The sequence below is a fragment of the Pristiophorus japonicus genome, chromosome 2 (assembly GCF_044704955.1).
Source record: "Pristiophorus japonicus isolate sPriJap1 chromosome 2, sPriJap1.hap1, whole genome shotgun sequence".
NCBI classification, from domain to species: domain Eukaryota; kingdom Metazoa; phylum Chordata; class Chondrichthyes; family Pristiophoridae; genus Pristiophorus; species Pristiophorus japonicus.
Genome location: NC_091978.1, coordinates 319,323,669 through 319,350,688, shown reverse-complemented (window position 1 = coordinate 319,350,688; position 27,020 = coordinate 319,323,669). Strand labels below are relative to the sequence as shown.

Genomic DNA, 27,020 nt, shown 5'->3' with positions numbered 1-27,020 from the left:
AAGAAATTGAGCCCCTGGTAGACATCGAGAGGAGATGGATGTGCTTGGGAACAAAGAAAGAATGGGACAAAAGAAACTGAAACCCTCTCTACTAGCAAAACTTTGGAACCAAGTTGCAGAAAAATTTAATGCAGTGGCCATGACCCCAAGAAGCGGCACGCAGATCAAAAAGTGGCAGAACCTTGGCTAAGCAGATTCTGTAAGTAATATTTTTATTTATGCACTGAAATTACATTTGTAAATGTGTGTGTGTGTGTGTGTGTGTGTGTGAGTGAGAGAGAGAGAGAGAGAGAGAGAAGAGTGTGTTCACCACAGCAGAAGGATCCTCTCTTAAAAAGTTCTATTTCATCTTTGCAGAGGAAGACATCACAGATCAACCAAGAAAGGTCAAAAACTGTAGGAAGTGCGCCAAGTAGGCTGCAACTAACAGAGGATCGTTGATATGATTAAATCTCGCAAGAGAAGATCAACCATCAATGTGGACGCTGGGCCCAGGTTATAGAGAAAGGGTAAGCCCTACAAATTGCACAGTCTGGGTTGACATCGTGGTCTTTGAAAAGGGCCTGCACTGTGTGACCCGCGTACTCATGTCACTCTGCCCCCTCCCCTGCTGCTAACCAAACATCTGCTCTGTTATGTTTTGCAGATGTTGCACATCAGGAAGAGACAGAAGCTGAAGCAGAAGATCAGGAAGCCATCGGTCCAGATATTCATCAACTTCAGGATGAGGATAAGCTGGACAAGGAAGGGCAGGAGGAAGACCCCAATAATGAGATGGGTACAATGGAATTGGAGCCAGTGAACCCCCTGAGGACATCAAGCCCTTTGCTGAGTGATACAACCGACGTGATATTTCATGGGATACAGTCTGAGGCTGCGAGTCCCAGTGGCTTGCAGCAAGCCACACCTGGGAGATGGCCGAGGAAGGTGGGAAGGAGAGCTCAACCTGAAATGCAGGATGCAGGGGTCATAGAACAGATTATGGGAACGAGTAGAGAGAGCATTGAGCTAACCAGATTGCTCCTGGCCACCATGGGTGAGGTGAGGGTAGAATTAGCGGGACCGTCAGTAGAAGTAGCAACACCGTCTGGAGGAATGGGAGCAGTGTCAAGACAGATGAGGGCGGGAATGTCGGAGATTAAGAAGGGAATATCGGAGGCAGCTGATGCAGTCTCGGGAACGATTAGGGAGGGAATGTCGGAGATAGTTGCTGCAATAAGTGGACACACCCAGGCTGTCATTGCCCAATAGCAGTTGGCAGCATCAACTGCTGACACTCACTTTCCAATCCCCAGACCAACCTCAGGTACTGTGCCGCGAGTTGATCCACAGGCTGAAGAAGAGTCTGAAGAGGAACCCGGGCCTTCCACATTGCTGTCTGCTAGGTCTGTCCCTGTCCAACCCCACCAACAACAAATGCGCCTTCGCGCAGAAAGCAGATAAAACCTTGGAGTCAGGGTGAGGAAGCAGTAGTCTGAGACAACGGGCACGGGTAGGGGTAGAGACGTCAAGAGGGGCGCACAGTGCTAAGGTCTTTGAATAAGGGAGAGGAGAGATGGCTGCAGCGAGAGTTTGGTTGTTTGTTTGTTGCTGCTTGTTGTTTTCTTCATTGAAAAGTTTACAGCTTGATACAAATTTTTTTATTAAAGTAAAACTATACAAATGTTTAATAAACCTAATTATTTTTTAAGTTTAAGCAGAATCCTGCACATTATTTTTTGAATTAAAGCAACATAAACCAACACATTACGCACATTATTATTTACATTATTTTTTCACACTAACAGATGCAAAGAGTCAACACTGTTTAGCCTTCAGGCACCAACGCTGACACAAGTCTCTAGCTATGGCTATTGGTGCACAAGGCCGCCTCCTCCACCGTCGTCCTGCGGGTTGAGGTGGAGGCATGGGTTCGTCCTCCTCCTCCTCCTGCTGCTCCTCCTCGTCGTTGTCAGCCTCCTCGTCCTCCTCTTCCCCCCTCCCCCTTTCTCCCCTCAGGAGGATCTTCAATGTCCACTGCCTGGCCCCGCATGATGGCCAGGTTGTGCAGCTTGCAGCACACTTTAGTGAACTGACCAACGTGGTGGGGAGTATTGCAGGTAGCTTCCAGAGTGGTCCAGGCATCAGAAACACTGCTTCAGTATGCCAATTGTCTGCTCTATGATGCTCAGTGTCGTTATGTGTGGCATGTTGTACCGACGCTCTGGCTCAGTGCAGGGATTGTGTAGGGGGGTCATAAGCCAGATGGCGAGCCTGTACCTTTTGTCCCCAAGCAACCAGCTCTGCCCTTCTGGCAGCTCCTGAAACATGGTAGATATAAGGCTCTCGCATAGGATGAAAGCATCATGGATGCTACCTGGGTATTTGGCATCCACTACCATGATCCGATGGAACCCTTTCCTGTTGCGATAAACCTCGGAGTCATTCAAAGGCGCTCTCAAGACGATGTGGGTACAGTCTATCGCACCCTGTACCTTTGGGAAGCCAACAATTCAAGAGAACCCCACAGCCCTGCCTCGCATTGCCTGCGTGATCATAGGGAAATTGATGAATTGGTCCCTTTTGGCATAGTGCAGCAGTCACCTGTCGAATGCAGCAATGTGTGGCGTACTGCAGCACATATCCCCAGTTGCTGCTTGAAATGAGCCAGAAGCATAGAAGGCAAGTGCTGCAGTGACCTTCACTTCCACAGGTAGGGCAGTCCTCCTACCACTTCTTGGCTGTATATCTGCCCTGACTAGCTGGCAGATCTCGGTGATGACCTCCTTTCTAAATTGCAGTCTGCCTCACTCAGGTGTAGGTATGAGCACTTGTCCCTGTAGAGTCGATCAGGGTATGGCCTCCTCCCCATTAATGCCCGAGCAATCTGGTTTCTGCAATGGTGGCGTTGGATTATCTGTCGCCTCTGCATGGCATACAACCTTACAACATGAGGCATAGTAATATTTTCACCAATAATTATTCTTAATTTTGTTATTCTTGTTATTGTGAGACAGTACTTACTGAGGCTAGGTGATGCTCTAGTAGAACAGACCACATCCTGGTCTGCGCGCATGCGCAACGCTAAGCTCTGTCTCTATGGAGACGCGACGGACAGTGATTTATGGAACTAAGAGCTTTTGCTGAAATGCGTATGTTTGCTGCTGTGTTGTGCCATCTCTGAAGTACAGTTCGTAGTGCATGCCGGGAAGATCGTTCCCTCAGCCGGACAGAAACACATGAGCTCGGCGCTTGTATTCCACACACCACCCACCCCCCCCGCGCTCCTTTACAAGCTGAGCCCGAGGGGGGGGCAGGGGGGGTGGAATCCAAACGCCGAGCTCCTGTGCTTGTGTCTGACGAGGGAGCAATCCTGCCGCTGGCCGGCACGCCTCAGACCGGTGCCTGGAGCCCCATGAGCAGAGCTTCTGTGGTTGGGTGGAGTCGCAATTTGCCTTCTCACATAACATGGAAAAAAATTAATTTCTAACATTATGTGGGAAAAATTAACTTTCCAAGTTATTTTCCAAGTTCCCTCTCCAAAGATCATCATGAATTTGTAATTTAAATTGTCTTCTTCCCTCGCTCCAAAAACAGAAATATACTCAGCGCTGATTTCCTTCGGTTAATGTAGGGTTTTTCTGATTGGTACTTAAGGCCACTGTGCGCTGTCTTGAAAAAAATTGGCGTTGGCGAAAATGGGTTAAATGGCCAAAAAGGGCCAACGATGTGGAAATCAGTTTTCAACCAGACCTGTGCCAAAAAATCCGGTGTACAAAAAATCCAGCACTGACAGTCACTGCCGGCGTACAAACTTTGAGGAAAGTTGCAAAATCAAGATTGCTCAAAAAAAAATCAGATGTCAAAAAAACGGCACCCAATGGTGGTGAAAATAAAGCCCATTAAAATGAAACAGAAAAGGAGGCTTATGATGTCAAACTCATAAAGCAGTAGAGAACCAAGCTAAATACAGAAAGTACAGAAGAGAATTGAAAAAGGAAATAAGAAGGGGCAGAGAGTATAAGAAAAGATTAGTGGGCAACATAAAAGTATTTTATAAACATATACATAGTAAAAGGAAGGGTTGGACTGATTAGGGGCTAAAAAGGAAATCTTGTGAAGGCAGAGGTCATAGCTTAGATACTAAAGGCCCAAATTTGGCCCTCCGTTTTTTTCAGCGCACCTCCGAGCCCCCCGCCGACATTTTACCTCAGAAGCAGCGCCAAAAAAAATCCTTCTGATCATAGCCGATTCTCGGGCTGTCTGTGGAGCTGACATGGCGCAAAAGAAAGGTGGGGGGGCGGAGCTAGGTCCCGGCGCTGAAAACAGTGCCGGGACCTCTGCATGTGCACACTTGAGTCTGCGCGCATGTGCAGTAGCTCCTGGCAGGCCGTTTCGGCAAATGCGCGCTGCAGGCTGTGTGGGAGGGGCCAAATACGCCGGCCCTATCCTGGGCCGAGTGGCCTGCCGCACACTCTGATATCGAAGGATCGCAGACCGGTGCGAGCACTGACTTGCTGCAGAACCAGGATGGCAAGGAGAATTCACAGGACACCTAAGAGGAGAGCATTGACAGCCAAAAGTGCCCAGTGTGTGAGGTCGTCTTCCCGCTCAACCTGGAGGACTTTGATTTCAAACAGCACGTTGTGAAGCACATTGTTTACGAGTATCCAGTGTACCAAGGGACCTTTCCAGAGAACAGACAAGCTGCCCATGAAGACCATGTGCAGTCCCATTTTATGGAGGCCAACTGAGAGGCAAACAATAAACCAGTTTGAGTTCTACTTTATAAAGATGCCACCAAGCTCAGCCTTTCCTCTCCCTCCCTCATTGGTGGCCTGCTGCGTTCCCTAAGGTAGGAGTTCTATTTTTATTTGTTATTTACTGATTGATTTTGGTGCTTTAGGTGCAGGGTTCCTTCTATTTTTTTGTGTGTTATTTATTGATGGCTTGTTACTTTGGTCTTGGTGCTTTAGGTGCAAGGTTCCTTCTATTTTTATTTGTTAATTAATTGCTTATTACTTTCTGTGCTTTGTTTGGTGCTTGGTGGTGCTTTAAATATAATTATTTGCACCAATTCCTTAACTGTAAGTAAGGTCTTTCTGTGCGGACAAAAGTGGACACATATGCTGCTCTAAGTTAGTTTAGTACAACTTTTTTCTGGCCAAATTGGCATAAATGTGTAAGTGGCTGGAAACGCCCCCTTTTGAAAAAAAAAACGGACCTAACAAAAAACCTAACTAACTCACTTACACTGGTGCAAATTAAATGGCCATATTTGCAACTAAAAAGATACACCAGAAAAATCAAGTTACACCAAAAAAAACGGTGCAACTCATGGGGAAATTTGGGCCCTAAATGAGTGCATCTGTCTTCACAAAACAAGAGGATGTTGTCAATGTCACAGTGAAATAAGAGGTCATGGAGAAGTTAGATAGGATAAAAATAGATAGAGGAGGTTGGCAGCGCTCAAACTAGAATAGTTACCTGGTCTGGATGGGATGCATCCTAAGTTGCTGAGGGAAGGCACAATCTTCCAATTCTCCTTAGATAGGGAGCAGTGCCAGAGGACTAGAGGATGGTAAATGTTCAAAAAAGAGGAGGGATAAACCCAGCAACTACAGGCCAGTCAGCCTATCATCAGTGGTGGGGAATCTTTTAGACAATAATCTGAGACTAAATTGTCAATCACTTGAAAAAGATATGGGTTAATAAATGGGAGCCAGCATGGATTTGTTAAAGGCAAGTCGTGTTTGACTAACTTAATTGAGTTTGATGAAGGTAATGCAGTTGATGTTTAGTTGGACTTTCAAAAGCCGTTTGATAAAGTACCACATGATAAATGTGTTAGCAAAATTGAAGCCCATGGGATTAAATAGGCAAAGGCAGTATGGATATGAAATTGACTAAGGGACAGAAAGCAGAGCATAGTAGTGAATGGTTGTTTTTCAGGGAGAGTCCCTCAGAGACTGCAATTTGTTAATATATATTAATGACCTGGACTTAGGTTTGCAGGGCATAATTTCAAAGTTTGCAGATGATACGCAATTCAAAAATATAATAAACGATGAGGATGATAAGAGACTTCAGGAGAATTTGGGACTGATGAAATGGGCAGACACATGGCAGATGCAATTTAACACAGAAAAGTGTGAAGTGATACATTTTAGTAGAAGAACGAAGAAAGGCAATATGAACGATTTAAAGGGTGAGCAGAAACAGAGAATCCTGCGGGTACATGCACACAGATCTGTGAAGGTGGCAGGACAAGTTAAAGGCGGCGACTAAATAAATATGGTATCCTTGGCCTTCTAGATAAAGGCATAGATTTCAAAAGCAAGGAAGTTATGCTGGTTAGGTAGTATGCTAAAATATTGTGTCCAATTCTGGGCACTAAACTTTAAGCAGGATGTCAAGACCTGAGAGAGAGTGAAAAGGAGATTTACTAGAATAGTACCAAGGATGCAGGGCTTCAGTTTTGTGGATAGACTATAATTAGTGTTATAATAACAGGAGTAATGCACAATATATTTTGTATTACAATTTTATGTTGTTGAACTTGGAAAAAAATAATATAATTGTACCTCTTGCAATTCTCATTCTTTCCTACTCTCATATTTTCTGTGAGGCACTCAGTATCCATCTTTCACTCTCTGATTCTTAGAGATTGTGGTGTACGTCTGTTAATCTCACTCCTTTTCTCACTCTATGGAGGTGATTTTAAATTGTTGCGTCAGGTGGTAATGGGGCTGTACGGGGTCAGTAGCCTTACTGTCAATAACCCTGATGGTTATCATTTTACAAGGAGCCTAACACTTGGCGATAAAAACGCCTGCCTGTTTCAGGTGGGAAGATCGTTTTAATATTCAAATCAGGGTTCTAAGACCCCATTTGGCATTTTAGGTTGGAATGTGCATCACGCACTCTCAGTTCCCCAGGCGATAGAGCTGAAGAGGCCTAGCCAAGGCAACCAGGTGCCCAATAAAATCTGGAGTGGCTGGGACCTTATCTTGCTGTTATAGCTGGGGTGGCCTAATATCCATCACCTTTCAGCTTACAGGCACAATAGAAATGAGGTTGGTGTCTCAAATTCATGGCTGTCACAGGTTCGACCACCTCCACCAATCGGGCACCCAAAAATCAAAATCAACTCCTGTGCATGTGTCACTCGCCTTCACTGTCTCTCCTATCTCTGTATGAATCTTATACATGTTTCTCTACCTAGCTACTCAAATTCTCTCTCTCATGTTTTCAAGTCCAGGATATGGTAGTTAATATATACCAAGTTATAATGGGTACTGGAATAAGATAGCAAGAAACTGTCTGGGTAGTGGGACACATACAAGTAGTTGGGACTAGCAGAGAGTAGGACCAGGAGCTGGAGAAACAGAGTTATTGTTTACTGGTGAAACTCATTAACTGTGAATTCTCATGGGGATTGGCATCTGAAACTTAGAAGCACTCAGGGAATGAAGGAGATTGGGATGTGATGTCTTTCATTACTCCATGGGGTGCTGAGGCTTAAGAACTTTCAGATACAAACTTGGACCTGGGAGCATTCAGAGGATTTGGAATCTTGTGGAAATCTAGTTTTTGCAGCATGGGGCGGGGGGAGAGCTTAGCATGGCAGGGATCTGGAGTTTGGCAGCATGAAGACGCTGGTTAGGGAATAAGGCACAGACTTAAGCTGTCCTGGAAGACAGATATTGATCTATTGTTCTATCTATCCACAGAGCTTCCAAAAATATTGGGCTGATTGAGGCTGAACAACATAAGCTGCGAGCAGCTGAGAGCAAAACTTATAGGGCAGGGGCAATTTTATGGATAAAATAGTTACTGTCGGCTGTGGGTAGCACTCTTGCCTCTGAGCCAGAAAGTTGTGGGTTCAAGTCCCACTCCAGGAACTTGATCACAAAAATCTACGCTGGCACTCCATATGCTGTCTTTTGGTGCTGTCTTTTGGATGAGAGATTAAACCAAGTGGACGTAAAAGGTCCCATGGCATTATTTCGAAGTAGAGCAGGGGAGCTATTCCCGGTGTCCTGGACAATATTTATCCCTCAATCAACATAACAAAAAATAGAATATCTGGTCATTATCACTTTGCTGTTTGTGGGAGCTTGCTTGTGCACAAATTGGCTGCCGCGTTTCCCACATTACAACAGTGACTACACTCTAAAAGTACTTCATTGGCTGTGAAACGCTTTGAGACATCCGGTGGTCGTGAAAGGCGCAATCTAAATCCAAGTCTTTCTTTATACGTTTGAAGTATTATTATAAATTGTATTTGTTTACCTGTAATTAGTTAGCTGGGCAAGGAAACATGGTAGCCAGATGAAATCTGCGTGGATTGCTGGCTCACGATTGATGTCTTTTCCTATCAGTGGGTTCTTGAGAAAGAAAATCCGCATGGTTAACTTAAAATGGTGATTATTTCAGCTAGGCAGGTACACATGACAACGTATGCACCTAACATTATATACTGTGTATTTGGTGGAGGCAGATTTGTCCTGTTTTAGCATATTTGTGTGTGCCATATGGCCATTGACCATATAGGTGCTGAAAAACTTTTGACTGAGTGGATAAAATGCAGCAGCATTGATCCTAATGTTAATTTATTTTGGATGTCCCAACCAGGTGTCACGCTCCCCCACTGGTGCAATGAGCAGATAAATTAACAAGTGTAACATCAAGAGGTACAGATCAGAAGGCCCTAGGGTCAATTGCCTATCTGTAATAACTGATCTCGGGTGAAACAACAGTTGCAACACCATTATAGCCTCAGCTTCATTGTGCCCCAGAGGGAAGAAGAAAATCAGCCAGTGTTCCTGAGTCCTGTTCAATAACCCTGCTGGACAGAGACTGCATGTACATTCGCTATCCAGGTTCGCACAAGACGAAAGTCATTTGGACAAGATAACCAAATGCTACCAGTGCTTGTGAAACTATACGCTAGTCAGCGGCTTCAGGGAGAAAAGTAGGAAAAATAACTAAGAACATCTATATTTATCAAATCAATTTTCATCAACCAATACAAAGCAATCAACAAAGCTGTTAGAATGCTTAACTTCAAAGCCAATTAATAAGAATACAAGTCAGAGGAAGTCAAGATCATACTGTACAGTGCTCTGATCAGACCAAACTTTGACTTGTGTACATTTTTGTCCAGTACCGAGGCATTGAACACTGGAGGCTATGCAGAGGAGAAGTACAAGGTTGATCCACTGTCTTAGAGGTCGCAGTTAAGAAGAAAGACTGGAGAAACTTCAGCTCTTCAGCCTTGAAAGGAGAAATTGGAGAAGTTATTTTGCAGAGGTGTACAAGATTATAACCAGTATTGAAATGGTAAATCTGAAATATTACTTTAAATTAAACTGTAAGGGTAGAAAAGAGATCACAGGTTTAAACAACAAAAGGAAAATTTAGGACTGCTATCAGGAAATTCTCTTTAAAACAGTGATCAACACATGCATGGGCCAAAAATTGCGGTCGGCAGCGTAGCTGTAGATTACGCCGCTAACCTACGAAAATAATTCACATGTACCTTGTGCGAGACCCCACATGTAAACGTGCTGTTCTGCACTGCAGAGTTGTGCGCAGAATATAGTGGGCCTGAAATCCCGGTTCTGGTCTTCCCACGGGCGTTCGCCTGTAAATAAAAAAAAGAACTGCACCTACCTGTTGCTCTTCTGCACTCCAGCGATCCTGATCTGAGGTCTTCTCTTCCCGCGCATTGCAACGCATTCACATCTTGGAGATGTGGAGGGAGAAGCTGGAGTCACATGGCACTGGACAGCAAATGAAGTTATAGTATTCTCATTCATAATAATGGGAACTCCATAAGTATGAGTTCTCATTATTATGAATGAGAAACCCTCCCCAACACATAATTGTTTTTTAAAAACACCTCATATTTAACATTAATTTAAATTAAAGTTCAATCGGAAAGAAAATATATATTTTTTTGATTTTTTTTTAAAAGTGTTGTAATTAATTAAGGTTTAAAATAAACTTACCTGAGTGGACAGGGTTTTTAAAACATAAAAATAAATAAAAAAACACATTTTTGTTTTAAAACTCTTACGCTGGTAAAAGTAGGCTATGCACCTGCTTTTACCAGGCGCAAGAGTTTGAAGGACACTTGCTGGGCGAGAGATAGGCAAATAGTCTAATGTCGCCCATGTGAATGTTCTTCTCCCGAAGATGCAGAAGATCCATCAAGCTAAAACGTGACAGATCAGAAAAGCCGTTTTCGGCGCATGAGCATTGCACACCAAAAAACGGCTTTTGCGATGCCTTCCCGGGTCTGTACGCATTTAGGGCCCATATCACTGAGCCCAGCGTACAGCCTATGCGTAAGAGAGGACACACCCACAAAATCTTGTCACAGCTAAGCCATGCCCACAGAAATTTCTTTCAGTCTGTAGCATTGAAATGACCTTTTGAAAACTTTTAATTAAACACCAAATTGTCCTTAATATTAAATTTAGAAGTATTTCTAAGAACATTCACGTTACATATTTCATTGCGAGGCAGTTACTGAATGCATTAAATGAAAACATATAGAGAAGATAGAATCGTTGGGAAAGTATATAGAACTGCACTGTTACCAAAACTGGTACCTGGATTTATTTCATATATCAGCATTTTTTTAAAATCATGTAACAAGATACCAGCATGTTGATTTTTGAAATGCAGAATCTGTACAAGGTCATAGTCAAAAAACTCCTGCTAGGTCTTCGGAAACAAAACATCTGCTTCAGTGAGAGTGGGTGCAAAACAAGGGATTTATTATTATGTACTGTAACATTTGGCAACTAAACCAAAAAAAAGTTGCATTTTCCCACTTATTCCATATGAAATTCATGTGCAGCTATGCATAATGTACATGTCACAATGCCTGCTTTCTCAGATATTTATATATAGTTCTATATCTGTGTATATTTGCTATATGTGCAATAAAGGTTATTAAACATTTCGTATGTGCGTTTCTATAATTTATTGAAAAGGCTGAGCGCTCAGTCTGCTACGATTCCATATCATTTACAAACAGTCCAAGACGCTGGCTTGTTGGTGCAGACTACTAATAAAAACAGTATGTGTTCAGTATAAGTAGTTTGTTTCTGTGGGTGGTTTTTCTGGTAACATTTGAGTTTGCAATATATAGAATAGTTGGTATAATTTCAATTTTATTTAAACTTACTGAGCACTTTTGCAGATTTTAGGGTAAAAGTTGTATTGCTTACAACTATATCCGCTGCTTGCTCTCACTGTTCAACACAAATGAATAAATTAAAATTTATCATTGGTGTAAACTTTTTCGGCCACTTTCAAAGTATACCCGCTGTCCGGAACCACGGCAGAAAATGTCTGCAAGGTCTTCTGCGCCTGCTTGCATTAACCAAAACATTTTCATCCATAATTGCTGGGCAGTTGATGGACAATTAGCCAGCACCAGCAATGAGTATATCCCTGTTGGTGTGAATCATCTGTCAAGGCATACATTGACAGATAGCAAGTTCAGGATTTAGCACACCAAACTTGCGGTCAATTTCAAAGGGGGTATGACAGCGTACACCGTCATACTCACCGCAAAATCTGCCCCATTGAATCAACTTCCAGATGGAGTACTGAAAGCAAATCCCTGGAATAATTTAAGAACCAATTGGATGCTGCAATAAGGGAACTTTAGTCTTTCTGTATGGACGAGGTGAGTTGAGTTGGCCAAATGGTCGTCCTCGTGGTAATTATCTTGTGACTGGTCTTTCTGTACATTACAGTTAAATAATTGAAGAACGCTTATTAACAGCCATTAGGTTCCAATTACATCCAACTACTTTTTGTAGGTAAGGAAAAACGTTCATCCTAGTATCTCGGTCAATAATTTTCTATTTTAAATTAGATTTAAATAAAGCAAGTTTTGTTTCAATGTTAGAAATAGTACTTAAGGGATGGAAGTGGCTGCACGTCGCAACCAGCAACAGGGATCAAATTTATTGTGCAATAGGTGGCAATGTTGATATTACTATAAGACAGTTTTCGACACTAAGTAGTAAAGAAATAGGACTGAAATTGCACATAATGGTCAAAATCTGCTTTGTCAGGGCAATGAACGGCGCCCAGTTAGTTAGACTTGCCCTTGTCCATATAATGTCGATGATATTTTGCGCTACAGGTTGCTGGAAGTGGGAGATGGAAATGGTGCAGCACCCTCTACAGGGCATCTGGGGTCTGAGTGAACAGGGCAGCAACTGTGCATCCCCTTAGACAATCAAATCGAAGAATTGGGAAATGAATAACGCAAGGACCGAGAAGGAAGTGTGAGTTAGAATGGTGAATTCAATGTCAAATCAGGTACAGAAAAAAATAAAGGGGAAAGAAAGATTGGAATAAGAGAAAGAAAAAAGTGACAAAGAAAAAATGTGAAAAAAAGTTGAATGTCCTTTTTTTAAAATCCCAACAATTAAAATCAGAAGGAACGAGACTCCACACTTGTAATAATTAATTTCAATGTCAGAGAGGTCGATTGACAGTAAATACAATTAGAAGAGTACTTAGTCTCAGAATAAGTGGTCGACCATTTAGGACTGATGAGGACAAAATTCTTTCCTCAAAGAACTGTGAATCTTTGGAATTCTCTACCCAAGAGAGTTGTGGGTGCTCAGTCATTGAGTATATTCAAGACAAAGGTCAATAGATTTGTAGATACCAAGGGGCTCGCAGGATATGGGGATATAGCGGAAAGGTGGAGATGAGGTAGATCAGCCTTGATCTTATAGAACAGCGGAGCAGGCTCCAAGAGCTGAATGGCCTACTCCTGCTCCTATTTCTTGTGTCCTTTGACTTGAAATGACAATGTTCTGTGGCGCGTTTACTTCGTATCTACCATGCAAATTAAGCAACTTCACATTGTTCAATAGATTTGAATGGTGAGCCAGTCAGCGAGATGCCATTTTGGCACAGCTAATGCTGGAGCATCTCAGACAGCGACTTTCTGATTTCCATGTTTAATCGCACATCTCGCCTAGCCTGAAGTGCTAACGGAGAGTGCTATTAGCCTCGCTATTATTGTGACAGCAAATTTTGGGCCAATCGTGTACACGGATGGAGCTATACAAGACACCCAACCACCACTTCACCTGTAATGCTGCTGTAGTAGGATCAGTTGGCTATGAAATGATAGGAATAGAAAGAAGGCTTAAGTGTTTATCCATCAACTAGCTGAGCCATCTTTTGTTACAGATCACAAAGGTCCCTGGTTTGTTTGATTTACAATCTGTGCTGAGCTTTAGGGTTTCTAGAATTGGCCTCAATCCCCAGGTTAAAAGGTAAGTTTCAAGGAGCGTCTTAAAAAAGTGGAAAGAGACACAGAAGTTTACGGAGGGAATTCTAGAGCTTAGATGCCTTGGCATCTGAAGGCACAGCCAGTAATGGTAGAGCAATTAAAATTGGGGATGCCCAAGAGGCCAGAGGGCAGATATCTTGAAGTTGTAGGGCTAGAAAAGCTTACAGAGATGGGAGAGACGAGACCATGGAGAGATTGGAAAACAGGGATGAGTATTTTAAAATGGAGGTGTTGCTGAACCGGAGCCAATTTAGGCCAGTGAGCACAAGGGTGATGGGTGAACGGGACTTGATGCGAGTTAGGACACGGGCAGCAGAGTTTTAGATAAGCTCAAATTGACAGAGCGTAGAAAATGGATGAAGGTTTCAGCAGCAGATGAGCTGAGGCAGGGGCGGAGTTGGACGATGTTATGGAGGTGGAAATAGGCGTCTTCATGATGACGCGGATGTGTTTGGAAGCTTAATTTAGGGTCAAATATGACACCAAAGTTACAAACAGTCTGGTTCAGCCTCAAAGCAGCTGTCGGAGAAGGATGGAGCCGGTGGCTAGGGAAAGGAGTTTGTGGCGGGAACCAAAGACAATAGGTTCAGTCTTCCCAATATTTAGTATGGATGTTGGAGAAGTGTGATAATTTAATGGAGGCATTGAGAGAGGTGGTGGTGAGGTACAGCTGGTGTCATCAGCATACGTGTGGAGCAGCAGAGGGAAGAATCTTTGTTGTTTTTGATTATGTGGAGAAGAGTGAAGTATCTGTTTATTGTAAATTTGTTTATATTTAATTCTGTTGATTTACCTGTTAAATAACCCATCTAGTTGATTCATTATTTTTCCAGGTGTTAAAATCTGGCAGATCATGTTGCAGGAGGTGATGTACTCAAGGCAATATATTTGAGTAAGCCAGTGTTCAGTGATGAGGGTTTTCACTTCAACTCTTGGCTCTCGCTACATTTGTCCATTTATTGCGCAGGCTAAGACATACTCTGGTTGGTAGAGGATGTGAGGTCTGCTTACAGGAGTGAGCCCAAGGAGAATACAAACATCCAAAAACATTAAATGGCTCATAACAAAGAATGGGGCACTTCTTGATACAGACAGTTCCTCCCCAGAATGGCACTGCAGTATGAAAAATATTTTGATAAAGGTAAAATGCATGAGTTTTGCAGACCACTGTTGGAGCGTACCTTGAACAGAAAGTATTCCGATCAACTTTCCTTCCTCTTTGTATTCACCACTAAACTGATTATTTAAGACTGCATTACATTATTCTCATATTTCAAACTGATGGTCATTATAAGATTAGATTAATGTTAACTGTGCAAATATTTAATTTAATGTTTGTGTTGTGCAGACTTTATACAAATGTTTATAATCCAGTGTTATCTTAAACAGTTATTTTAATGTTTTCATTTGGTACAGACATTGAAATACAAAATATTTTAATCTATTTTTAGCAGACTGGGTAATACAGGACAAACTTTAAACCAGTGCAGTACAATACTGTACTGCAAATACAAACTTCATTTCTGAGTACATTAAACAGGATTCAAATACATCAACGCATTTCAAAAAGGCTACTATTGAAAGTTATAAGTAATATAATGCATCAGTATGAATACAACCGTGCTGCAGCCTGTACAAGTTTTCTAAACATAGCAGCTTGATTTTTTTTAAATCAACTTCTCTATTCTCCCTAATCTCACTTAAGAACTAGCAGCATTGTTAATGTTTTTTTAAAAAGGAAACAAGCTTCCTTTTTATCTCAACACATCTATTCCTGGAGCATCAGTAGAATGAAACAGTTTTATCATTTCACATACTTTAAAAAATGGATGCCACAAAGGCCCAATGCAGCTGCTTTAATTAATTTAAAATCAACAGAAAGCATTATAAAAGCTTTACTTCTGTTTCTAAACTTGTTTTAAAATGCAGTGAGTAATATTGTATCACATTTAAAACTGTTTACTTTAGTGACTTGCACTTTTATTTCTTTAAAAGACAAAGAATACTTGGAAATTTCCAGGAGGACTCTCTGATCTAGGTGAAGATATTGGTAAGTACATATAAATAAAGCAGCTTTGAAAAATGTGTTAAGCCAACAACTGTAACAATACCATCCCATTGTCCTCCTGTACTTTAAATATATAAGTGCAAGGACTACAAATATTCTCAAATATACTTTGATTTTCATTCGGAATGATTGTGTGTGTTTGTTTTGACTTTGGCACTCGAACTTTGGTTGTAGATTTACTATTACCACAGAAAAAAAACACAGATGCGGTTTTACAACAGTGTGTTTGAAATTGTATTAATTAAGAAAAATATCTGATTCTTAATTTACTAAAACTAAATTATTTAAATGAAAAGGAAAGTTAGGATGTTGCGAAAGAAAGTATCAGATCAAAACTTCCTGTACCTCATAAACCTGGATTAGTTGAGCGCTGTATATTGAGGAAAGACGCATTTTGTCAAAACAAATCATTCGAAGCTTGGAGGCACTCTCAAGGGTACAAGTCCAAGTCTCAATGTTAGTAAACTATTCCAGTGAAAAGGTTGATCACTAATTTAAATATGCCAATTTAAAAATACAATTTTTTCATAGTTTTGATAAGGTGGTTTATGATTTGGAATTACAAAAAAAAATTGCTAGCGGATGCCCACACATACATATGTTTGAAATAAAAATTTGTCCATTGTATTATAGGATGACTTAAAAAACAATAAATTGCATTTACGTTTGCTTATCTTTCCATTTCTGTCTGTATTGCTCTTGGCCATAATGTAATGGATTTTCTGTAGCATTTTCCCTTTGCACCAAACTACTTTGTTTGAAAATTCTCATTTTGAGCATAAGATCATAAATTTGAAATTTTACATTAATCCTGATTAATATTAAAGCTGTTCCAAAATTTCAGGCCTAAAAATTATACAAAATATAATCATTGTTCTCACTTCCTACTGAAATGTATGGTGAAGTTCTCTGATCAGTGTATTGTTGCCTGAAGAATGCATTGGGCAATTCTAAACTTTGTTCACATACAGTCTAATTATTCCAACCGTTCTGTTTCTTTTGTGCCTGAAAATGCTATTAAACAATTTGGGCATAAAAGCTCAGTGTGTATGATGTATCATCAAGCTAGACCTGTTTTACAGATTTAAGTCTATATGTTAAAATAAATATTCACATTGGCAAGGGATTTACAAATGGTACTGTTCAACAGAGGCCAGTATGCTGTTCCGAGTGGGGGTCCACTAAGTTCTTTCTGGGACTTCATTGTACAAAGACAGCAAAGTTCAGGAGGTGTATGAAATTCTTTGCAAAAAGTTTTTTTTTAAGTGTTAGCTTAGCCAAAGATGTCTCCTGTGAAGTAACTATTGAGAGGGTAGTAAACATACGTGCAGTACACTTCAAGATATACTATAAAAATTAAACAGAAAAGCAAAGTTATTTCTGATCTGTTGAACATGAAAAATCAATGCTTTTTAAAAAAAAGCATGATAGATTGGTCAAACAGAATAAAATATAACTGACAAAATACATATCTCTACTGTTGGGGTTTTATTTGTATTTGTATATCTCCACAGCAACTGGTTTTGAATGACAATCTTTTAAGTTAAATCCATTTTTTTGATGTATTAGTGGAAGAGCACATTTCATAATAAATCTTGTCCCCTTTATTGCCAGTAACTTAGGTTAAATGGCTACTTAACCTTTTCTGCTCACTTTAAAGTAATTTTCAATTTCCCAAATCATGCATTTAGACAAAGTTAGTTTTCCTTTGTTTAAAACACAATGACAGCATTGTCTTATTAAAATGTTAATATGGCATACAGTGTGTCAAGGAGTGGCACTTTATACCAAATAAGCGACAGAATGCCCACTGGCCACATATCTCAAGTATCATCGGCTTTGACAAATTCTTTACTTTGTGTAATCTTCCCCCGCCCCCCAATATGCATTGGCTATATTAATTTGATTTAAAAATAGATAAACTTGGTTTCCTACTAATTTGGGCAGACGCAACAGTATGATTTAGCAAGCGGCTATAGACAACCTCATAGGTAAACAATTAAACAATTAACATTTTTTTATATATGTTAAAAAAATTTAAATATATTAAAATAACAATGATTGATCTACACAAATGTTAAACCACTCCTATCTGAAACAATTTGAAAGGAAAAAACATCAAGCAGTGGGTTAAAGACATTAACCACCAAGATATTTCCAAAACATTCATTTCAGAATACTGTAGAAATATTCTGTTCCTTTCGACCAAAACATCGTTATATTTAAGAAAAGGGATATGCAAATTATTTGTTTGCATTACTCAGCATTGCACAATAATGTTTGTACACCTTTATGAAGTTCTGATATTGTAATTATTTTACAGTACCATGATAGTTTGACTAGGATACATTCTTTTCAATGATGCCCTGTGATGGTTGTGATTAATGACTAAAAACCAAACAAATGCAGTTTCTCAAGGGAAACAAAACACAACCATACACCACTGTAGGAAGTCCATACATGCCTCAAAGCTGTAGCTTTAAACGAGATCACATATCTTGGAAATGCAGCCACAAGTACTTTGTTGGAGTTTTGACAAAAATTCAATGAAATTGAAGATGAGTCTCTAGATTTTAGACCAACAAAACCAGTATTGAAAAGTGCACACATGAAGTAGCTTGCACCCTATTCACACTGAATCTCTAGATGCCAAATTACCAAAAGTAGGTATTTGCATTTATCGCTTCAGACTTTTTCCAAAAATGTTTAAAATTAAATCTGAATGTTGATTCCAGGAGAAACAGCTGTCCGAGAAGTCTTTGAAGAGACTGGAATAAGATCCAAATTTAAATCACTTTTGAGCATTAGGCAACAGCATAACCACCCAGGAGCCTTTGGGAAGTCAGACATGTACATTGTTTGTCGTCTGAAAGCTGTCTCGTTCGACATCAATTTTTGCCAAGAAGAATGCCTGCGTTGTGAGTGGATGGACCTTCAGGAACTGGCCAGGACTGAACACACAACACTTATAACCAATAGGATAGCCAAGCTGTTGTTCTATGGTTGCAGGGAAGGCTTTGACAAGATTGATTTAATTATGAGAGAGTTTCCAGCAGTTTATACAGGTCTTCTCTACAAACTCTATCATAAAGAATTCCCAGAGAAATACGAGAACCTGAAACCGAATGGAATCAAATAGGTTCCTTAGGAAAAATTGTTGCTATAAAGATCAGAAATTCAATTAATTTTAGTCTGTCCAATTTAATATTAACAGATTACATCATTGGTGAGATGTACAATGGGTAAAATGCTATTTTGTCCAGTGTTAAGAAGCAGGTTTTGGCAACATTTTTATTCAAATGTATAAAGGCCAAGGTTCTCAATACATCACTTCAGTTCCAAAAATGACAACAGATTCCCCCAAACTTGTAGTCCAAAAGCTTCAATCTTGAATCACGACGATACATACAAAAATGCCTGATATTTGGGCATTATTGCTATAATTAGTTTATCTTCCCCCCCCCGCTCCCATCTTCAAATTATGTGTCTACAGATGAACTTGTAGCATATTTTCACCCTCTTCCCAGTTGACAAAACAACAGGGAAAAATTACTTAACAAGCATGGGTGCCTTTTGCAGAATATGTTTTGCCATATCAACAACTTGCATTTATAACATAGTAAAACATCCCAAGGTGCTTCAGAAAAAATTTGAAACCAAGGCACAGAAGGAGAGGTAGGTTTTAAGCAGCATCTAAAAAGAAATAGGTAGAGGGGTGGAGAGATTTAGGGAAGGAATTCCAGAACTGTCTAGGTAGCTGAAGGCGTGGCCACCACTGGTGGGGCAAAGGAAATTGGGGATGCACAAGAGGCCAAAATTTAAGGAACGCAGAGATCTCAGAGGGTTGTGGGGCTGGAGGATGTTACCAAGATAGGGAGGGAGTGACACCACGGAGAAATTTGAACACAAGGATGAGAATTTTAAATTTGAGGCGTTGCTGGACCAGGAGCCAATGTAGGTCAGTAAGCACAGGGGTGAAGGGTGAACGGGACTTGGTGCGAGTTATAGTGCAGGTAGTAGAGTTTTGGATTAACGCAGATTTAAAAGGACGTAGATGGGAGGTCAGCCAGGAGAACATTCAAATAGTCGAATCAGGTAACAAAAACTGAGGCAGGGGCGGTGACAGGTAGGATCACGGAGGTGGAAGTAGGCGATGGAGAGGATGTGTGGGCGGAAGCTCAGCTCAGGATCAAATAGGACGCCAAGGTTGGGAACAGTCTGGTTCAAACTCGGATAGTGGCCAGTGAGGGGGATGAAGGCGGTGGCTAGGGAATGGAATTTGTTGCAGGGGTCGAAGACAATGGCTTCACACACATCAGGTCTAACTTGGACCTTTACTGCTTTTCAAACAGTGCTATTGGTAAATGGAAACCAAGTTATGACAAGCTGTATCAATTCAATTTATACCACCTTTATGTAGACAATTATATAGAATGTCTGATTAGTGATGACAAAGAGATAGGGAGAAGAGACAAAAGTACCCATCTCAGCAGATTCTTTTCAATGTTCACTGCAATCTCACTAGAATGAGCAGGTTCGAAAACAGGGTGGGAGGTGGTTGGACGGAAATAGAGATGGACTTCAAATGCATTTGTAACAGAAAGGTGTTCATTAGAGACTGTACTTGTTATCGTGCAACTGCGTTTGGTTTCCAATCAGTGCTGCATTTTGGGTGACGATTGAGTTTTGTACTCGTCACAACATCACCAGTCCAGAACACTTGTTAGTTATATAATGGTCCCTTCACTGTAACAATGTTTATTAAAGCAAAGTTACAGTGTTGTATATTCAGTTTCTGTAACAGAAAGCGCATAATCCTGTGGGGTTCATTAGTTTTACCCAACACACATTAATCTATGCTACTTTTAGCTAATATCTATGGTTACGGCTATTCTTGTTGATCAAGACCTGAGCCATGAAGGACTAAAGGCCCAACCTAATTTACATAAACATTATATAATCTGCACTGATTGTTACTTTTGTTTAGTCTCTCCCTTTCATTCTAACCTACAATTCGGAAAAGCCACAGAATATTTTGCAGTCCTCAAAGTTAAACACAAATGAAAAATGTGTTAGTAACTCAAAAGAAAAACAAAAGAGCATCTCTAAACTGAACATAACATTTTCCCCACACATTTGTTGATGCATCCTGCAGATTAAATATTTAGAACTCTGCAAATACCACATGGAACAAAGAACCAATTATTGAAGTTTATATAAAAAATTGAAATGTTTTAAGCAGGCAGAAGAGAACAGTTTGCATTTGAAACATCTACATTTTTGATTCTATTCACGGACCTACTGCCAGATGAAATAGTTTCAGGGGATCAAATATAAAATGTGATGGGCTCATGCTTTAGTGTATGTAACCCTTTGCCTCATTTGATAAGTAAATACTGCATCACAGCATCAACTAAATCAAATTATATTATACAGTTGTTAGATAAAATTAACTTTTAATGATTTACCACATAAAGCAGTATATTGGGTTATATAAAGTACACTTTTAAATTGGTGTTTATCTCTGACTGTGTGTGATTTGAAAAAACAAAGATGTGATAACATTTTACTAAAATCACATTTTGTGTAGTGTAATATTGCACAGCTGATTTACTGCAGTTTGTATATCTGCCAAAACTCGAGAGCATGGCGACAAGATATTGTGTACATTGGTGCCTTTCACAGCAATAAAACAGTCGTGTCAATTTTGTGTTTATGAAAGTCACTTTTTTTTAAATAAAAAGGAAAAGGCTGGAAGCAGATGACTACGAGCACTTTGCAGACATCGGCAGAAACAGAATTGCTTTCTGCCCTAGTCCAGTTTTTGGTCCGGATTTGTACTGTCCAGTTCTTTTGAGAGCCACATACCAACTTTCATATTTCTTTGAACGATATGTATTGTAGTTATTTGGCTCCAACCTTTCATGGAAGAAACATTCATCTGTTGGCAATTTCTGAAACAATAAGTAAAATAAAATGGCAGTTAGTTTCTTCCCAAGAGACAAGGTGAGGAGGTTATTTATTTCTCCATCTATAGACATTCTAGAATATATAAAAAAATCTAATGTCTGTGCCCACTTCCTGTTGTCACATTTTTACATCAATTCTTTCCCATTATAACTTTCTATGTGCACAGTTATAATGGAAATTGCCGAAGTAAACTGGTTATACAGGAATTACACCCTCCCACCGGAGAGTTGGAAGATAGTGGAATTCACTTCCATGGTTAGTGGTTGAGGCACAAACTTTGACAACATTTAAGATTAGGTTAGATTGGCCGATGAATGAAAAGTGGGAAATGGGAACAGGGTGGTTAAATGTGACCAACTTCCCCACAGAAAAGATTTGAAAATACAGGTTCTACCTCTCCAAACTTTAGGCTGGAAACATCCCTGGTCCGGCATCAGTCCTGGCGTGGACTGCCCCTTTAAAAGGTGTTGCAGCGCACGTGCTGGACTGCTGCTATGGTGTGTGAATGTGTGCAGCGATTGGCTGGAGCAGCTGTCAGTCAGGGCGGGTTCTGCTGGTGCTGTGGACCACGCTCACAAGCTGTGAGCGGGAGCCACAGAGCACGCGCATGTTGCACAATGACGCTGCCTGCAGCTCGCGTATGTGCGCAGATATTTGCTGATTGCGTGTTAAAAGCTTGGCACAAAATCCGGCACAGATTTGGGCCGTGGTGAGGTCGAAATCCGGCACGGATACGGTCCTGAGAATTCAGGATTTCGGACTATTTATTTTCTCATCTGAAATCCAGAAAACCCCAAAAACTGGCACGGACTCAGTCCCGGATTTTGGACATTGTACCTCTATTATCAAAGGCAATCAGGAACAATAGGGAAATTGTTATCTCAGCTTAGGGGCTCCCAACAAAGATTTACACAGTAGTCCTATCCTGCAGTTTCAAATGAATGGGCATAATCGCAGGTTTGATTAGCAGTTCTTCCGGCTAATGTCCATACAGGGGAGGGGCCAGGAACCAAACTCCAACTACAGAACTGTAATGGGAACAAAGACCCACAGGTGAGGAACCAAATTGTTAAAACTGAGAGCCAAGAAAGGTTTTACTGGAGCAACAATTAGAAGATATCTTGCATCCATCTAGTAAGATGACACACTGATGTGGGGAAGGGTGGAGTATTCTTTATTTTGTACCATTACTAAGTTATAATGACTGCATTAGTGAATCTGGTCTTAAATGTTGCTCTGTATGTTCACTGGTTTTGAAGTAAAGCAGCTTAACGATTCAGATTAAGCCTGGCTTCACCAAACATTTTCTCAGTCTGCCTTGAGAGAGACTGAAGTACATGTGAAGGACATGAATATCCAGTCCTGGCCTCAAGGGTGGATTACTGTTAAAGTTCCAGATCCTCATACCATGCAAATAGATATAGGCAAGTGTGAGTTAACTCCCATAAAAGCAAGATGTTTAGGCCATTTACAAGAGCAACTGATGCCACTAAGCCGGATAATACATCAATGACAGACCTGAATTTTTAAACAGGTCTTTTTTCAAGTGATTTAAAGAAATGTTCGAGGTCAAATTTCAAAAACTTCCTTAAGGTAAAATATGTATTTTTTTTTAGAAGGCAGAGTGAGTGCATGTTAACACTAGTGGACACTGATTATTGAGAGGGACAGACAGAGATACACTCACATGAATCAATTACAAAACACCAATGTTAAAATTTGCAGAAAATCTCGTTATGAATCAGTGCTGCCAGATACTGGAGGGCTCCCACCCAGTTCTGCCAAGGTCCATGCCCTTTCCCACCCTCTCACTGACTCTACAAATCCACCGACAAGCCAAGCTCCACATTTGTCTCCCACTTTTGCCAAATCTCAGTATTCCCCTGCTAGATCAAACCCCAGCAGCCCCACCTCAGAGGTGCCAAACTTCAGAACCCCCACCCAACTTCTGGCAAAGCCCAGGACACTCCCCCCCCCCCCCCCCAATCATATTCAGCCAAGACCAGAGCTCTCTCCATCTGGGACATCTTGCATACCATCTTGCTATTTTTATTCTAAGCTTTAAAACTGGTAAAACGACAAAGATTAAATACATAAGTGAAGGAATAATGTACACCATTTAACAGAATATGATTTATTCATTATAATCCAGTGGGCTTTTATGTATCACATTATTGTATAAATACTCCTATAGCCACCTAGAGATGAGTAATACCACAGAGATCTGCTAGTATTAATAAAAAAGGATAAATAAATCTGCAACTTAGCCTTTTTCCTGTTAAACTAATGGAACAACCAACTTCTAATCTTACAAGTGAAACTTTAGCTAAAGATGCAAAAATGCTCCCCTTTCCCAGAGATAAGAGAGCTACATTCAGTCCTGCAATACACTCAGCACTCCTTCTGTCCCCTCAATACTATTGGAAGAGTCTCTCATGTTTATGCAGTATTCTCATAATAAAGCAGTCTGTGCCCACATGCAGCAAGATCAGGATGACATTTAGGCTTGGGCTGATAAATGGCAAGTAGCAACCATGCCACAAAAGTGCCAGACAATGACTTGTTCCAACAAGCAAGAGTCTAACCACCGCCCCATGACATTCAACAGCATCACCATCAACATCCTGGGGGTCACCATTGACCAGAAATTTAACTGGACCAGGTACATAAATACTGTGGCTACAAGAGCAGGTCAAAGACTGGGTATTGTGTGGCGAGTGTCTCACCTCCTGACTCTCCAAAGCCTTTCCACCATCTGCAAAGCACAAGTCAGGAGTGTGATGGAATACTCTCCACTTGCCTGGATGAGTACAGCTCGAACAGCACTCAAGAAGCTCAACACCATCCAAGTCAAAGCAGCCCGCTTGATTGGAACCCAATTCACTACCTTAAACATTCACTCCCACCATCGGTGCACTATGGCTGCAGTGTGTACCATCTACAAGATGCACTGCAGCAACTAACAAGACTTCTTCGACAGCACCTCCCAAACCTGCCACCTCTACCACCTAGAAGGACAAGGGCAGGAGGGCACATGGAAACACCATCACCTCCAAATTCCCCTCCAAGTTACACACCATCCTGACTTGGAAATATATTGCTATTCCTTCATCGGCCCTGGGTCAAAATCCTGGAACTACCTAACAGCATTGTGGAAGTACCTTCATCACATGGACTGCAGCAGTTCAAGGCAGCAGTTCACCACCACCTTCTTAGGCAATTCGGGAAGGGCAATAAATGCTGGCCTTGCCAGTGACACCCACATCCCAGGAATGAATTTTTTAAAAACACATTTGTTTTTGCTTGGAAATGGCAGATGTGTGATCTGCATAGCGCATGCTGAATTCCCAAAGCATAAAGGCTAAATTGTGCATCATCTGATAATGTTGAATAGAATAACATCTGTAATCCCTGTCAATCAGCCTGCCCTGCAGAACAGAATAATCAATGGGTCAGACACACTCCACTCTGCACTGCGTGAGGGTGCACAGTATTTATTTCTCCTCATAGCCAAAAATGTCGTTGAGCTTTGCTAAGCCAATCATTGCCTGATCCTGTATCATTCATACTCCAGTACATCAGCATTTTGTATTTAACTTAGGACACCTTTTTCTATTCATTTTGTCGATTCTGTAAAATTCTGTCAAAACCAAAGCATGATTTTGATATTAAATTTGCAATGCAGAAAAAAATTTGATTTGCACCTGAATAAGAAAGGCAAATGATGTTTAGAAACACTGAAGAGGCCATAGTTTATTGGGGCTCAATCCATCAGATCTACTCAGTGTTTAACTATTAAAGAATCAGTTTGTATAACCCTATTATAGTTTGGGCTTTCGGATGTCCCTTCATTTTCATTGAGAACAAAATATTATTTTTGAAGTGCATGTTTTATATCAAGTACCAGTAAAAATGGAAAAATGCATTTCTAACACTGAATACAACAGAACGTAATCTTTTGTCAAACTTTTTTCTCCTTCAGAACGGTAATGTGATTTTTTTTTAAATCAGAGAATATATTTACTAAAAAAAATGCAATCTTGCAATAACTGGATTCAGAAAAGTAAGTGATACTGACTAAATAAAGAAAGCAAAAACAACAAAGATTCAGACTCCACTATTTTCTCCCCTCACATGGTGTAAAAATTCTATATAGGTACTCCATGTTATTATACGTTCTTTACATTCTATTCTATTCTATTCTATTCTATATAAATGTCAAACTCTGAACACTGCGGCCTATTCCAAGGACAGTAGGAGTATGTGTGTGTACTAGGCCCATACAACAGAGTCTGGTCTCCAGTCATCTTGGATAACACTTGCCACTGGACCAAGACCTTGCACTGTCAAGCCCGTGTGGTGGGTGGTGTGCAACGGCCATCACATGTTAAAAGAATTCACCACAGGCATCTTCCAACCTTCAAGATGTAGTTCGGGACCTGGAATGTCAGGTCCCTCATGGAAGCGGGTCATCCTGGACATGAGGGACTGCCTAATACTACACAATGAGATTCAGTACTCCTCAGATCCCTGGATTGAAGCCAAAGGCTGCTGTGTGCTGTTTCTTTCTCTAATGAAGGAGGTACTGCCAAGTCAATATGCTGAGGACTGTGGAAAATAAGAGGAACCCTGAGACTGGAAAATGAGAGCAATGTCAAAAGGATTGGGGCAAGGGGGGAGGGGAGTGGGGGGGGGAATAGCATGTGGAAAGTTGAAAATAAAGATTGCAGGTGATGCTGTCTCCCTGCTACAAGTTACAGCACATCCTCATCTTTTCTCCTGCAATTTCCTCCCTTTATCCCCCTCTCCTGAAGATAATGACTTATGCTGGAATACAGCTGTACTGGCACCAGCAACAACTGGTACATTGCCAAACAGCCATATGTGAGCCCTAAATATTGAGGCCTAGCCTTTCCACTCGGCCATTACAGCTGTGGATGTGAGACAAGGCAGAGATGCACCCCTGACCCCAGCCAATTGTCCAGGATGAAAGGTATTTGAATAATTCTGTTGGACTCTGCTAGCCTAGGGAAGAGCCTCGAAAGCCTGCTAGAAGTGCTGCCTGAAGAACTTAAAATAAAATTGTAATTAAAAATGTACAAAGCACCTTTGTCTGTGCAATCAATTGCTCTGCAACCAGTTATATAGGCTTCCTAAACTGTTAAAAAAAATTAAAATATCTGTCCACCAACCATTGCTACTCGGGATGCCAGGACAAACAGGCATCCCTTGCACCCAGCATTGCTAAGGCACAAGTGACGGGAAATATTTTGGGCCAGATTTTGCTGTCAAAATCAGGTAAGGCTAATGGCGCTCAGCATTATTTATGCATAAATGGTACGCAACTGCAGACGAGTAGCAGATGCAGAGTTAAATGCAAACATCCAAAAATTGTTGTCAGAGTTGCGCCACTCCCAAACAATGGCATGTCACTGTCTGCCTCATCATTAATATGTATTGAATGTAATGGAGTTGCTGTATTTACATGGTAGGTATGAACTAAACGCGCCACAGATATTTAGGGCTAGTAATTATAGCGCAAATACCCTTTTAACAATGTGATAATTGTTAATTACTATTAATCAACCTCTCTGGCACTGAAATTGAACTATTACAATGGTAGAGTCTCATTCCAGTCTTAGTATCTTTCTTTTCTCT

The 27,020-nt window shown here is 40.8% G+C and overlaps 2 protein-coding genes across 4 annotated transcripts in view; one reads left to right on the top strand and one right to left on the bottom strand.

The window, feature by feature from the left end:
- The window catches only part of nudt6 (nudix (nucleoside diphosphate linked moiety X)-type motif 6), a 167,717-nt gene extending 146,620 nt beyond the window's left edge, over positions 1-21,097 (top strand). For 2 of the 3 annotated variants that reach the window (XM_070871819.1, XM_070871820.1), the window contains exons 4-5: positions 15,320-15,374; positions 18,128-21,097. In XM_070871819.1, the coding sequence (XP_070727920.1) occupies positions 15,320-15,374; positions 18,128-18,531 (459 nt within the window). In that variant the 3' untranslated portion in view covers positions 18,532-21,097. Of the gene's footprint in view, positions 1-15,319; positions 15,376-18,127 lie in introns of those variants that run through there. The other variant, XM_070871821.1, reaches the window with a different exon arrangement.
- Positions 17,482-27,020, bottom strand: part of fgf2 (fibroblast growth factor 2) — a 145,209-nt gene continuing 135,670 nt past the window's right edge. The window contains exon 3 of the mRNA XM_070871822.1: positions 17,482-21,346. Coding sequence (XP_070727923.1) covers positions 21,158-21,346 — 189 coding nt within the window. The 3' untranslated portion in view covers positions 17,482-21,157. The remainder of the gene's footprint in view (positions 21,347-27,020) is intronic.